General features: G+C 43.7%; 1 protein-coding gene across 1 annotated transcript in view; it reads left to right on the top strand.

Annotated features, from left to right (window-relative positions):
* LOC126095595 (para-nitrobenzyl esterase-like) overlaps positions 1-14,464 on the top strand; it is a 111,062-nt gene that overhangs the window by 39,036 nt on the left and 57,562 nt on the right. The window contains exon 5 of the mRNA XM_049910368.1: positions 13,018-13,235. Coding sequence (XP_049766325.1) covers positions 13,018-13,235 — 218 coding nt within the window. The remainder of the gene's footprint in view (positions 1-13,017; positions 13,236-14,464) is intronic.

The following is a 14,464-nucleotide window of genomic DNA, read 5'->3' on the forward strand; positions in this document are numbered from 1 at the left end:
CTCAAAGTTGGCTGAAACAACTGTTTATGAGACTGCAAAACGAATAATGGGCGACACTTAATGAAAGTGATCAACAACAAGAAAATCTAATGCCATAGAAGCGTCAAATCCAAAAACATTCAGTCCCGAGGAAGAATAATGTTACTTAGGGCTTCACATCCTTATATTTTACCGCCTTAATCGGTTGAGCCCTGAACATAATTCGTTGGCGACTAGCCCATAGGAAACGATTGTTTTGGTAACTGTAACGGACGGCTAACCAGTTCATGACGCATAGCCAAACTGATCAACGAAGACGCAGCAGCAGTTTCAAGATGAAACGGTGCTGAGCGTCCAAAAATAGACAATTGTAGCACAGGCTAATGATCCGTTTGCCAGATATGCGAGATTGGCGCGGAAAAACAAACTTTATTTAAATGGGCACACATACTCCATTTATGTTGGGTATGGCAACCGGGGCAAGCCCTACAATCTAAGGGACTACTCGACGCCAAGGGAGGGCGGCTGTTCCTGCCTACCGTACCTCCCCAGGAAATGCTCAGTTTCCGTGAGGGCTGGTCGAACGGCTGGGAGAACTGATTCGTGGTATCACTGATTAAGCTGTTTAACAGGACGGCGGCGAGACCGCTTTTTAACAACGAAAGCTGACACGTGCACGTCGGACCCCAGGGAACGAGACTTTCTGTGTCGTCTGACGACTTACTAAGGAAAGAAACACAATGTGCTTCCGCAACAAAAGATTCCTGGGCCGCCGCAGACTGCTCGTATGACTGTTAAAACTGTACGACATTAGATAGGGTCGAGCCAGACGACTCTAAGTCCTTCTCTCGAAACAACTTACCTGGAACTAATCGAATAATTACGTCGTGGATAATGGTATCCGTGTTAAAATACTCCATAGTACAATCAAACTTACGCTCTAAGACTGCCCTAAAACTCCGCTATCCATTCAACGTACGCCTCGTTAACCCGTTTTTTTCAGTGATTTAACTTAAGTAGCACTGCCACAACATGCTATTTACACTCAAGGGGCGCAGTCAACACCGTAGACAACTCACGGAATTTTAATGAAGCGCGGACGAAACTTTTGCAACAAAGTATACAGAAATGAGCTGGAAGAAAGGCGGAGTGTACTCAAATCTACAGGATCACTAACTTTCTTTACTTTGGAGTAGACAATAAAACGTTTCAGGTAGTTGTTCCAAGCTCCGTACGTACATCGAAAGGTCCAAAAGCCCAAAAGCCGAGGGGGACGGAGGGTGCTGGAGTCGGTACAAGGTGCCTTTTGCCGCAGTTGCTGTCGAGGCGCCACTTGCACAAGCTCAGCATGCTGTTGCTGTAGTTGATGCTGCTGCTGTATCTGCAGCTGCTGCTGCTGCCATGATTTCAGAAACTGGTCGACCATGATGATGCGCTTGAGATAGGCTGGTCGCCTCTTTAGCAGCCCGGCCCAGCGTATAAAGTATGATTTCGCAATCTAGGAGGAAAGCGCCACACTGTGTCAACAGCGAGAGTTCTAAGAGTTCTTGGTTCTTGCTAAACCAAGCAAAACTGTACTTAAGCCAGAAACGTCAACAGAGCACTTCATATTTGATAAGAGGGTAAAACGAGAAAGAGACAACGCTATACAAGCAAAGGTCTAAGTGTCTTTATGTGGCAGAATATCAGCATGTCAGGCTTCTAAGCTAGCAAACGTGCAAGAGTCTTAAAATGGCGGCCGCCTTAATATCGCTGTTCGGAAACCAGAGGGTGTTTCCATCAAACACGACGCTGGCACGCCCTGTCAGCCGCCGCCGTAACCAGTTTCCTAACTTCCAGCACGTTTGTTTCCGCAAAGTTAGGTGCCATGGCATTATCAGCACGATCAGATGCCAAATTTGAATACTATTTTTAAAGATTACTGTGACTGAATTTTGTCATTATCTTTTGTATATTATAACTGCTACTGTCCGTGAGCGTGCGAGTTTGTGTTTGTTACTCCTTCACGCTGAGGTGGATGGACGGATTTGGATGAACTTTGGTATGAAGATAGCTTGTAGCGCAAATTAAACTTGGGCTGCAATTATATATACCTACCTATCAAAGGGGATGTGGGAGTTGGGAAGAGAAAGGATTGTAGCCCACGACGCGTGAACACTCGTACTATATTCATCCAGTACTTGAGAACGGGAGCACTTACTGACTTGCAACAAACTTTACACGTAAACCTTTTCTCGCTGACAGCTGCCACAAAATGATGAAAGGATAAAAGCTTATCGCCTAACATTTTCGCTTTTCATGCAGTAAAACTGCGCATTTGGCATGACATATTAATTTATTACTCCTTTACTATTAATCGTATTCGCGACACATTTTTTTCACTATTCACATATACCACTGAATTTACCAGCAAAATTATATCATTGTACAACACATAATACAGGAAATATGACGTCATGTCGCATCTCGTGTGGCGTATAAATTTATTACTTCCTTGCTACTAACTCTATTCGCAACAGATTTCGCAGACAGTATCCACGTGAATATATTTACAAAAAGGTATGGCTGTACGACACATAATTCAGGTGATACGACGTCATAAACATCGAGTAGCGTGAAAATGAAACTTCAGGAGGAAATTTGCTCGAGTTACAGGTCAAATATGTGTACAAATACGTGTGAAAGGGGGCAAAGCTACTGGTAAACAGTTCATCTTGAGCCCCTGGAACAATTTGAACCAAATTTGGTACTCATATTAGCTTTCTTTCTTTTTTTTTCTTTTGAGACGTCGGACTGGTTTGATACGGGCCCCCACGATTTCCTCTCCTGTGCCAACCTCTTCATCTCAGAGCAGCACTTGTAACCTATGTCCTCAATCATTTGCTGGATGTAATCCAATCTCTGTCTTCGTCTACAGTTTTTGCCCTCTAAAAGTCTCTCTAGTAGCACGGAAGTCACTCCCTGATATCTTAACACATATCCTATCATCCTGTCCCTTCTCCCCGTCAGTGTTCTCTACATTCTTCTTCGATTCTGCGCAAAACCTCGTCATTCCTTACCATATCAGTCCACCTAATTTTCAACATTCCTCTGTAGCACCAAATCTCAAATGCTTTAATTTTGTTCTGTTCCTGTTTTCCCACAGTCCATGTTTCACTGCCATACATTGCTATACTCCAGATGTACATTCTCAGAAATTTACACCTCAGATTATGCCCTATGTTTGACACTAGCAGACTTCTCTTGGTCAGGAATTCCCTTTTTTCCAGTGCTAGTCTGCTTTTGATGTCCTTCTTGCCCCGTCCATGATTGGTTGTTTTGCAGTCTAGGTAGTGGAATTCCTTAACTTCATGTACTTCGTGACCATTAATTCCGATGTTAAGTTTCTCACTGTTCTCATCACAGATACCTCTCACTAATTTCGTCTTTCTTCAATTTACTCTCAATCCGTATTGTGTACTCATTAGATCATTCCATTCAGCAAATCATGTATTTTTTTCACTTTCACTCAGGATAGTAATGTAACCATCGAATCGTATCATTGGCGTCCTTTCACCTTGAATTTTAATTCCAGTCTAGGATCTTTCTTTCATTTCCATAATTGCTTCTTCGATGTACACATTGAACAGTAACGGTAAAAGACTACAGTCCTGTCTTACACCCTATTTAATCCTAGCACTTCGTTCTTGGTCGTCCACTCTTATTATTCCCTCTTGGCTCTTGTACATATTGTATATTACCAACCTCTCCCTATAGCTTACCCCTCTTTTTCCCACAATTACGAACATCTTGCATCATATTACATTGTCGAACGCCTTTTCCAGGTCGACAAATCCTATGAACGTGTCTTGATTTTTCTTTAGTCTTACTGCCATTGTCGACTGCAACGTCAGAATTGCCTCTCTGGTGCTTCTGTCTTTCCTAAAGCCAAACTGATCATTATGTAACACATCCTCAATTTTCTTTTCTGTTCACCTGTATATTAATCTTGTTCTCAACTTGAATGCATGATCTGTTAAGCTGATTGTGCGATAATTCTCACAACTGTCAGCTCTTGGAGTCTTCAGAATTGTGTCGATGATATTTTTCCAAAAGTTAGATGATGTGTTGCTAGTCTTCTACTGGGGTGGGGTGATGACAAGGAGAGAGAAGGGAAGGAGGAGGTGGACGAAGAGGGGGAAGGAGGAGATGAGCACAGAAAGGAGAGAGGAGGAGATAGACATTGAGAGGAGGGAGGAGGAGATAGACAGTGAGAAGGTGGAGGAGATGGACAGAGAGACGACAGAGGCGGAATTGGACAAAGAGAGGGAGGAGGAGGATATCGACAATGTGTCGGGGTGAAGGAGGTGGACAGAGAGGGGAAGGAGACGATGGACAGAGGGGGGGGGGGGGAGGAGGAAATGGATGGGGGAAGGATGACACGGACTAAAAGAAGATTGGAGTACATACATACTGGGGAATTTTTTAATGAATAACTGTTTAACTGCAGTATGGGGTGTACCTAGAAATTAGGTATTTACTTCTGATTAACAACTTAGAGTCACATATTTTTATACTTAACTTTTCAATAATACATAGCTATTGTGACTGTAAAAAATTTTGTTTCCAGATAGGTACAGTCAACAATACAACAGTAACTGTCGTCCCAGCGGAATTACAGTAAAAATGATGATAGTATCTCAGTTACAAAACACTTCATACTTTACAAGAAACAAATAGAATACGTTTGATGCTATTATCTTCTTGTGACTGGTGTACAGATTTAGAGTCTTAATGCACATGTCTTTGTTCCCTATTTTATTATGGAATTAGAATTTGGAACATTGCACTTAAATTGCCGAGGTCGCCAACTCACGCTTGTGCAGTGGCACTCTACCTGGCAGTAAACCGATTCGAGAACTGCTGGTCGAAAAAAAACTTTCACTGTCAGTATATGGCTAGGAAGGGGAGGAGAATTAGAGGCGTAAGTTTCATGAACATTAGACTTTGCGTCAATGTCCTGGTTTAAATACCAAACCTCTCCACAGTGTCTCATGAAGTGAGAGCATGTGAATCTGTTGATAGTGATGCGTCCATAGGACGGGGACGTTAAGCTTGGCGGCCCCCTTGATGCTATTCGCAAGGAGAAGGCTATGCGCCGGACCAGGTTTCACTGTCTCTCATCATTATCGCCATCATCACACAACACAAACATTACACTCCATAAGCACCCACCCACCCTACACACACACACATTACGTGCATGTAGTATTACATATATTGTAATGCAACATATTGCAAATAGATAAACAAAAAAATGCATTACTCCAAAGTATTTATACTGCGTATGTGAGCAGAAGATATTCAGAACTAAATGTTTACTCAGTAGCTCTAGCAGGTTTATGTGCTCGACTGAAACTCGCACATGGGATCTTTGACTCTCAGGAGCAAGTGCTCTACAGACTGAGCTACCAACTAAGCTACGAATACGACGTACCTGTGAGGCCTTGTAGAAAGCCATGCTTGGGTAACTCAGTTGGTAGAGCACTCACCCGCGACAGGCAAAGGCCTCGATCTCTAGTCTCTCTGCGGCACACAGTTTTGATTTGCCAGGAGGTTCCAAGCAGAAAATAGGTAACTGCACCTCATTCAGAGGTCTGTTTGAGGCTCTTTGAGTTCTTGCACCCAGTTCCCAGTGCATTTACTCTTTACGTTATGTAATGTTCATAATAAAAATGAATTTCAGGTGGACGGTGATTAGTACAATACAAGACGAAAATTATATTCATGTGCGGTTCGCCTCTAGTAGTGTTCAGAATGTCATTATGATCTTTGGTGAAAATGTCTTCATCATGTTTTCATCTAATCTGTCTTGATGCAAAATTAAGTTGAGAGTAAATAGCATATACTATTAGTCGTTTCTTCTAAAAACTATATGCTTACCTAGATTTAAAAAAATTGAAATTGAAAGATTTGCGAGGTCCTAGCGAACTGAAAATCTGGATCATCCACGAAACATATGGATGGCTCAAATGGATATGGCTGCAAGGACAAATTCAGTATCTGAGTCTTGTCAGGGCACATCTCCAGTGAATTCCTTTATACTCACATGCTTAAGATCTTGTTCTTGATCGGATTAAATAATAGTTGGTCTCCCTTTTATCAGCTCAATATGAGCATCTATCAGTCGTATCCGAAGCTGTCAGTCATTTATTGACACATGGAATTGCAAATAAAACCATTATACACACAGTCTGGCTCATCATTAGCAGTCACATTAACCGTCTAAGCATACGAAGAGGCGACCCTCAAACATTCATTGTCACTTATGCTTCCACAAATCATTTCTGAATGCTTCTACCTGTAAACGAATTTTTGTCACTAAATGTTCAGTACATAGGATCTTAATTGATTTAGTTCCCATTAGACCATTCACTTCTTTTTCTTCTTTCGTTTCGTTCAACTTTGGAGTACGTTAGATCAACCACTTTTTAGTGTTCTGTGCCTTTTGGCCCAGTATTGTATCTTTCATTCTGATCTTGCTTTCCTTTCTTCTTCAGAAATTGGATCGTTCCTATGAGTTGGAACTTCTCCTTACTGTCTCTTTTATATAAGAGAGTACGTTCTGTGTGATTTGGAGTGTTTTTTTACCTCCTTTGTTTCCTTAAACTTTTTTCAGTTGTTTGGTAAACGTTTTTATTTCTGATGTAGATTAGTTTATTATGATGGAATTAAGGGGATAAGATTTTTCTTCATGTCTTCCTTGGTTTGACCTCCAGCCTTTCAACTGGTCCATGATTGGTGATGGATAGTGTTTCGGCTGCATGCAGGGCTTCCTGTTGGTTACCGTGTTTAAATGTCTTACGAGGTGCATTCAAGTTCTAAGGCATCCGATTTTTTTCTCCGTACTGGAAAGAGATAGAACAGGTGCGTCCTACGAAAATGTTTTGAAGAACAAATTCCTTCCTGCACTGCAACAAAAACGTCCGGGAAGGGCTGCGCATGTGCTGTTTCACCAAGACAACGCACCCGCACATCGAGCTAACGTTACTCAACAGTTTCTTCGTGATAACAACTTTGAAGTGATTCCTCATGCTCTCTACTCACCTGACCTGGCTCCTAGTGACTTTTGGCTTTTTCCAACAATGAAAGACACTCTCCGTGGCCGTACATTCACCAGCCGTGCTGTAATTGCCTCAGCGATTTTCCAGTGGTCAAAACAGTCTCCTAAAGAAGCCTTCGCCGCTGCCATGGAATCATGGCGTCAGCGTTGTGAAAAATGTGTACGTCTGCAGGGCCATTACGTCGAGGAGTAACGCCACTAGTTAATTAGAAAAAAAATCGGAGGCCTTAGAACTTGAATGTACCTCGTATTTTTGCACTAAAGAAAAAAGAATGTCGTGTGACTAGGGCCTCCTGTGGGGTAGGCCGTTCGCCGGGTACAAGTCTTTCGATTTGACGGCACTTCGGCGACTTTCGCATCGATGGGAATGAAATGATGATGATTAGGACAACACAACACCCAGTCCGTGAGCGGAGAAAATCTCCAACTCATCCGGGAATCCAACCCGGGCCTTTAGGATTGACATTCTGTCGCGCTGACCACTCAGCTACCGGGGGCGGATGTTTTCGCACTGAATGTGAGGGACTTGTTGTTATACGTGTTTTTAGTGAGCAGAAAGGGCAGTTCAACTTTTTCTTCTTTTTCCTCCAGCTGACCCATCCTTAAAGATGTTCAAATTGTTTGATGATTTGTGTTATTCTTTCACCCATATTAAAATGTTACAGTTGGTTTTTGTGTTTTCCATTATTTTGTGGTTTTGAATGAGAGTTCGAGACGTTTCTGCTTTTTTTTTTGTTATTTGTGGGCCTGTTTTTTGGCTTCTTCTCAGGTGTCGACTAGTAGGCCATGTTGTTGTTGTGGTCTTCAGTCCTGAGCCTGGTTTGATGCAGCTCTCCATGCTACTCTATCCTGTGCAAACTTCTTCATCTCCCAGTACCTACTGCAACCCACATCCTTTAGAATCTGCTTAGTGTATTCATCTCTTGGTCTCCCTCTACGAATTTTACCCTCCACGCTGCCCTCCAATACTAAATTGGTGATCCCTTGATGCCTCAGAACATGTCCTATCAACCGATCCCTTCTTCTAGTCAAGTTGTGCCACAAACTTCTCTTCTCCCCAATTCTATTCAATACCTCCTCATTAGTTATGTGATCTACCCACCTAATCATCTGCATTAATCTGTAGCACCACATTTCGAAAACTCCTATTCTATTTTTATCCAAACTATTTATCATACATGTTTCATTTCCATACATGGCTACACTCCATACAAATACTTTAAGAAATGACTTCCTGACACTTAAATCTATATTCGATGTTAACAAATTTCTCTTCTACAGAATAGCTTTCCTTGCCATCGCCAGGCTGCATTTTATATCCTCTCTACTTCGACCATCATCAGTTATTTTGCTCCCCAAATAGCAAAACTCCTTTACGACTTTAAGTGTTTCATTTCCTAATCTAATTCCCTCAGCATCACCCGACTTAATACGACTACATTCCATTATCCTCGTTTTGCTTTTGTTGATGTTAATCTTATATCCTCCTTTCAAGACACTGTCCATTCCGTTCAACTGCTCTTCCAAGTCCTTTGCTGTCTCTGACAGAATTACAATGTCATCGGCAAACCTCAAAGTTTTTATTACTTCTGCATGGATTTTAATACCTTCTCCGAATTTTTCTTTTGTTTCCTTCACTGCTTGCTCAATATAAAAAATGAATTACATCGGGGAAAAGCTAAAACCCTGTCTCACTCCCTTGCCAACCACTGCTTCCATTTCATGTCCCTCGACTCTTATAACTGCCATCTGGTTTCTGTACAAATTGTAAATAGCCTTTCGCTCTCTGTATTTTACCCCTGCCGCCTTCAGAATTTGAAAGAGAGTATTCCAGTCAACATTGTCAAACGCTTTCTCTAAGTCTACAAATGCTAGAAACGTAGGTTTGCCTTTCCTTAATCTAGCTTCTAAGATACATCGAAGGGTCAGTATTGACTCACGTGTTCCAGTATTTCTACGGAATTCAAACTGATCTTCCCTGAGGTCGGCTTCTACTAGTTTTTCCATTCGTCTCTAAAGAATTCGCGCTAGTATTTTGCAGCTGTGGCTTATTAAACTGATTGTTCGGTAATTTTCACATCTGTCGACACCTGCTTTCTTTGGGATTGGAATTATTATATTCTTCTTGAAGTCTGAGGGTACTTCGCCTGTCTCATACATCTTGCTCACCAGATGGTAGAGTTTTGTCAGGACTGGCTCTCCCAAGGCTGTCAGTAGTTCTAATGGAATGTTGTCTATTCCCGGGGTCTTGTTTCGACTCAGATCTTTCAGTGCTCTGTCAAACTCTTCACGCAGTATCATATCTCCCATTTCATCTTCATTTACATCCTCTTCCATTTCCATAATATTGTCCTCAAGTACATCGCCCTTGTATAGACCCTCTATATACTCCTTCCATCTTTTTCCTTTCCCTTCTTTGCTTGGAACTGGGTTTCCATCTAAGCTCTTGATATTCATACAAGTGGATCTCTTTTCTCCCAAGGTCTCTTTAATTTTGCTGTAGGCAGTATCTATCTTACCCCTAGTGAGATAAGCTTCTACATCCTTACATTTGTCCTCTAGCCATCCCTGCTTAGCCATTTTGCACTTCCTGTCGATCTGATTTTTGAGACGTTTGTATTCCTTTTTGCCTGCTTCATTTACTGCATTTTTATATTTTCTCCTTTCGTCAATGAAATTCAATATTTCTTCTGTTACCCAAGGAGTTCTACTAGCCCTTGTCTTTTTACCTACTTGATCCTCTGCTGCCTTCACCATTTTATCACTCAGAGCTATCCACTCTTCTTCTACTGTATTTCTTTCCCCCATTCCTCTCAATTGTTCCCTTATGGTCTCCTTGAAACTCTGTACAACCTCTGGTTCTTTCAGTTTATCCAGGTCCCATCTCCTTAAATTCCCACCTTTTTGCAGTTTCTTCAGTTTTAATCTAGAGTTAATAACCAATAGATTGTGGTCAGAGTCTACATCTGTACCTGGAAATGTCTTACAGTTTAAAACCTGGTTCCTAAATCTCTGTCTTACCATTACATAATCTATCTGAAACCTGTCAGTATCTCCAGGCTTCTTCCATGTATATAGCTTTCTTTTATGATTCTTGAACCAAGTGTTAGCTATGATTAAGTTGTGCTCTGTGCAAAATTCTACCAGGCGGCTTCCTCTTTCATTTTTTAGCCCCAATCCATATTCACCTACTACGTTTCCTTCTCTCCCTTTTCCTTCTGCCGAATTCCAGCCACTCATCACTAATAAATTTTCGTCTCCCTTCACTATCTGAATAATTTCTTTGATTTCATCATATATTTCTTCAATTTCTTCGTCATCTGCAGAGCTAGTTGGCATATAAACTTGTACTACAGTAGTAGGCGTGGGCTTCGTGTCTATCTTGGCTACAATAATGCGTTCACTATGCTGTTTGTAGTAGCTTACCCGCAAACCTATCTTTTGTATTCATTATTAAACGTACTCCTGCATTACCCCTATTTGATTTTGTATTTATAATCCTGTATTCGCCTGACCAAAAGTCTTGTTCCTCCTGCCACCGAACTTCACTAATTCCCACTATATCTAACTTTAACCTTTCCATTTCCCTTTTTAAATTTTCTAACCTACTGGCCTGATTAAGGGATCTGACATTCCACGCTCCGATCCGTAGAACGCCAGTTTTCTTTCTCCTGATAACGACATCCTCTTGAGTCGTCCCCGCCCGGAGATCCGAATGGGGGACTATCTTACATCCGGAATATTTTACCCAAGAGGACGCCATCATCATTTAACCATACAGTAATGCTGCATGCCCTCGGGAATAATTACGGCTGTATTTTCCTCTTGCTTTCAGCCGTTCACAGTACCAGCACAGCAAGGCTGTTTTGGTTAGTGTTACAAGGCCAGGTCAGTCAATCATCCAGACTGTTGCCCGTGCAACTACTGAAAAGGCTGCTGCCCCTCTTCAGGAACCACGCGTTTGTCTGGTCTCTCAACAGATACCCCTTCGTTGTGGTTGCATCTACGGTACGGCTATCTGTATCGCTGAGGCACGCAAGCTTCCCCACTAACGGCAAGGTCCATGGTTCACGGGGGGAAGAGTAGGCCATATCATCTGTAAAGGTCAGGAAAATTGGTCTGTGGTTTTTGTTCTCAACTGAATTTCGCTGCGGGTCTTCATGTTTCACTTTCTGATGTTTTTTCTAGGGCCTAGTTAAGCAGCAATAGTGAGAGACCATCTCTTTGCCGAACGCTGGATTATTACTTTTTATATACACTCCTGGAAATTGAAATACGAACACCGTGAATTCATTGTCCCAGGAAGGGGAAACTTTATTGACACATTCCTGGGGTCAGATACATCACATGATCACACTGACAGAACCACAGGCACATAGACACAGGCAACAGAGCATGCACAATGTCGGCACTAGTACAGTGTATATCCACCTTTCGCAGCAATGCAGGCTGCTATTCTCCCATGGAGACGATCGTAGAGATGCTGGATGTAGTCCTGTGGAACGGCTTGCCATGCCATTTCCACCTGGCGCCTCAGTTGGACCAGCGTTCGTGCTGGACGTGCAGACCGCGTGAGACGACGCTTCATCCAGTCCCAAACATGCTCAATGGGGGACAGATCCGGAGATCTTGCTGGCCAGGGTAGTTGACTTACACCTTCTACAGCACGTTGGGTGGCACGGGATACATGCGGACGTGCATTGTCCTGTTGGAACAGCATGTTCCCTTGCCGGTCTAGGAATGGTAGAACGATGGGTTCGATGACGGTTTGGATGTACCGTGAACTATTCAGTGTCCCCTCGACGATCACCAGTGATGTACCGCCAGTGTAGGAGATCGCTCCCCACACCATGATGCCGGGTGTTGGCCCTGTGTGCCTCGGTCGTATGCAGTCCTGATTGTGGCGCTCACCTGCACGGCGCCAAACACGCATACGACCATCATTGGCACCAAGGCAGAAGCGACTCACATCGCTGAAGACGACATGTCTCCATTCGTCCCTCCATTCACGCCTGTCGCGACACCACTGGAGGCGGGCTGCACGATGTTGGGGCGTGAGCGGAAGACGGCCTAACGGTGTGCGGGACCGTAGCCCAGCTTCATGGAGAATGGTCCTCGCCGATACCCCAGGAGCAACAGTGTCCCTAATTTGCTGGGAAGTGGCGGTGCGGTCCCCTACGGCACTGCGTAGGATCCTACGGTCTTGGCGTGCATCCGTGCGTCGCTGCGGTCCGGTCCCAGGTCGACGGGCACGTGCACCTCCCGCCGACCACTGGCGACAACATCGATGTACTGTGGAGATCTCACGCCCCACGTGTTGAGAAATTCGGCGGTACGTCCACCCGGCCTCCCGCATGCCCACTATACGCCCTCGCTCAAAGTCCGTCAACTGCACATACGGTTCACGTCCACGCTGTCGCGGCATGCTACCAGTGTTAAAGACTGCGATGGAGCTCCGTATGCCACGGCAAACTGGCTGACACTGACGGCGGCGGTGCACAAATGCTGCGCAGCTAGCGCCATTCGACGGCCAACACCGCGGTTCCTGGTGTGTCCGCTGTGCCGTGCATGTGATCATTGCTTGTACAGCCCTCTCGCAGTGTCCGGAGCAAGTATAGTGGGTCTGACACACCGGTGTCAATGTGTTCTTTTTTCCATTTCCAGGAGTGTATGTATCCTTTGCTGCAGGATGCGCCCCAGTTCTCCATTGATTCCCACATACTACCTGGAAGAAAAGATGATGATAGTGTTTTTATATCATTGGTGGAAACAATTGCGACAGTAAAAGTTAGTCAGGCGTGGAGGAGTGTTTAGCATAATGGTTAAGGGAACTTAATCGCGACGAGCAGGAAATTCGAGCTGGAATCCCAGACTCGTGAAAATTTTGCATTGCATTTCGAAACAATTTGTTAGCGAGATGTGTTGCTTGTCCGCAGGCCTGTTCGGCGGGGTGATCATCGAGAGCGGCCAGGCGTCCGCCAACTGGACGGTGGAGCCGGTGCCTCGAGAGAAGGCGTACCGCCTGGCGGCTGCGCTCGGCTTCCAGACCGCCAACCTCACAGCAGCAGAAGAGGACGAACGCCTCGCTGCCTTCCTAAGGACAGCCAACCACGAAGACCTCACCGTCGACGACTCGCGTGCCCTCTCTGATTTCGTGAGTTCGTTGCGACAGGGTGTTGCCTGCTGAACATTCAGCACCCTATTTTTTTCTCTCTAATGTCTTAACACACATGTCCTATCACCCTGTCACTTCTTCTATTGTGTTTTCCATATATTCCTTTCTTCGCTGAGTTTTCGGACAACTTCCACATTCTCCGTCAGTCTACCTAATTTTTAATATCCGTATAGAGCACCAAATTTCAAACGCTTGGATTTTATTCTGTTCTGCTTTCTCCACAGTCCATGATTCACTAGCACATAGTGCTGTGCTCCAAACGTACATCATCAGACACTTCTTCCTCAGGCTAAGGCCGATTTTTGATACTAGCAGAGTTCTCTTCGTCAGGTATTCCTACTTTGTTAATATACTTTTTATGTCGTCCTTTATTCGTCCGCCACGTGTTGCTTTGCTTCCAAGGTAACAGGATTCCTTAACTTAGTCTACTTCCTATTTCACCAGTTTCGATGTTAAGTTTCTCACTAATCTCATTTCAACTAAACGTCAATATTTTCGTGTTTCTTGTGTTTATTCTTAATCCATATTCTGTACGCATTAGACTGTTCGGTTGTTTAGCGAGTGTTTCAATTACTTTTCATTATCACCGAGAATAACAATTTCATCAGGGAATCTTATCATTTATATCATCTCACTCTTTATATCATCCCACTCTCACTCTTAATCTATATTCTGTACGCATTAGACTGTTTACGCTGTTCACTGCGTCTTGTAATTATTTTTAATTTGCGCTGAGGGTAACAATTTCTTCAGCGAGTCTTATCATTTATATCATCTCACCCTTGAGCTTTTATTTCTATCGTTGCTTCTTCGATGTGTACATCGAACAGTACAGGCGAAGGACTTTATCCATGTCTTACTTCGTTCTTGTTCTTTCATGTTTATTGTTCCCTTATGGTTCTTGGGCGTATTATACATGTAAAACTAGCTCCTAGCCTAGACCTTGAAGGTCCTAGGGATTTTTGTCGGCCACCGTGTCACCTTCTACCATTCGGCGTCATGCGGATGCAGCGTGGAGCTGCATGTGGTCAGCATACTGCTGTACCGGCCGTCTTGCCAACTTAACAGACGGAGCTGCTACTTCTCATTCAGGTAGCTCCTCAACTGGCATCATAACATGGAGTGCACTGCGTGCCAGTCCTCCCGCTAAGGAAAAATCGTTGGCAGTACTGGGAATCGAAAACCTAACCCAGGTCCTCCACATGGTG

Source organism: Schistocerca cancellata, chromosome 8, assembly GCF_023864275.1.
Source record: "Schistocerca cancellata isolate TAMUIC-IGC-003103 chromosome 8, iqSchCanc2.1, whole genome shotgun sequence".
In the NCBI taxonomy this organism is placed as follows: Eukaryota; Metazoa; Arthropoda; class Insecta; order Orthoptera; family Acrididae; genus Schistocerca; species Schistocerca cancellata.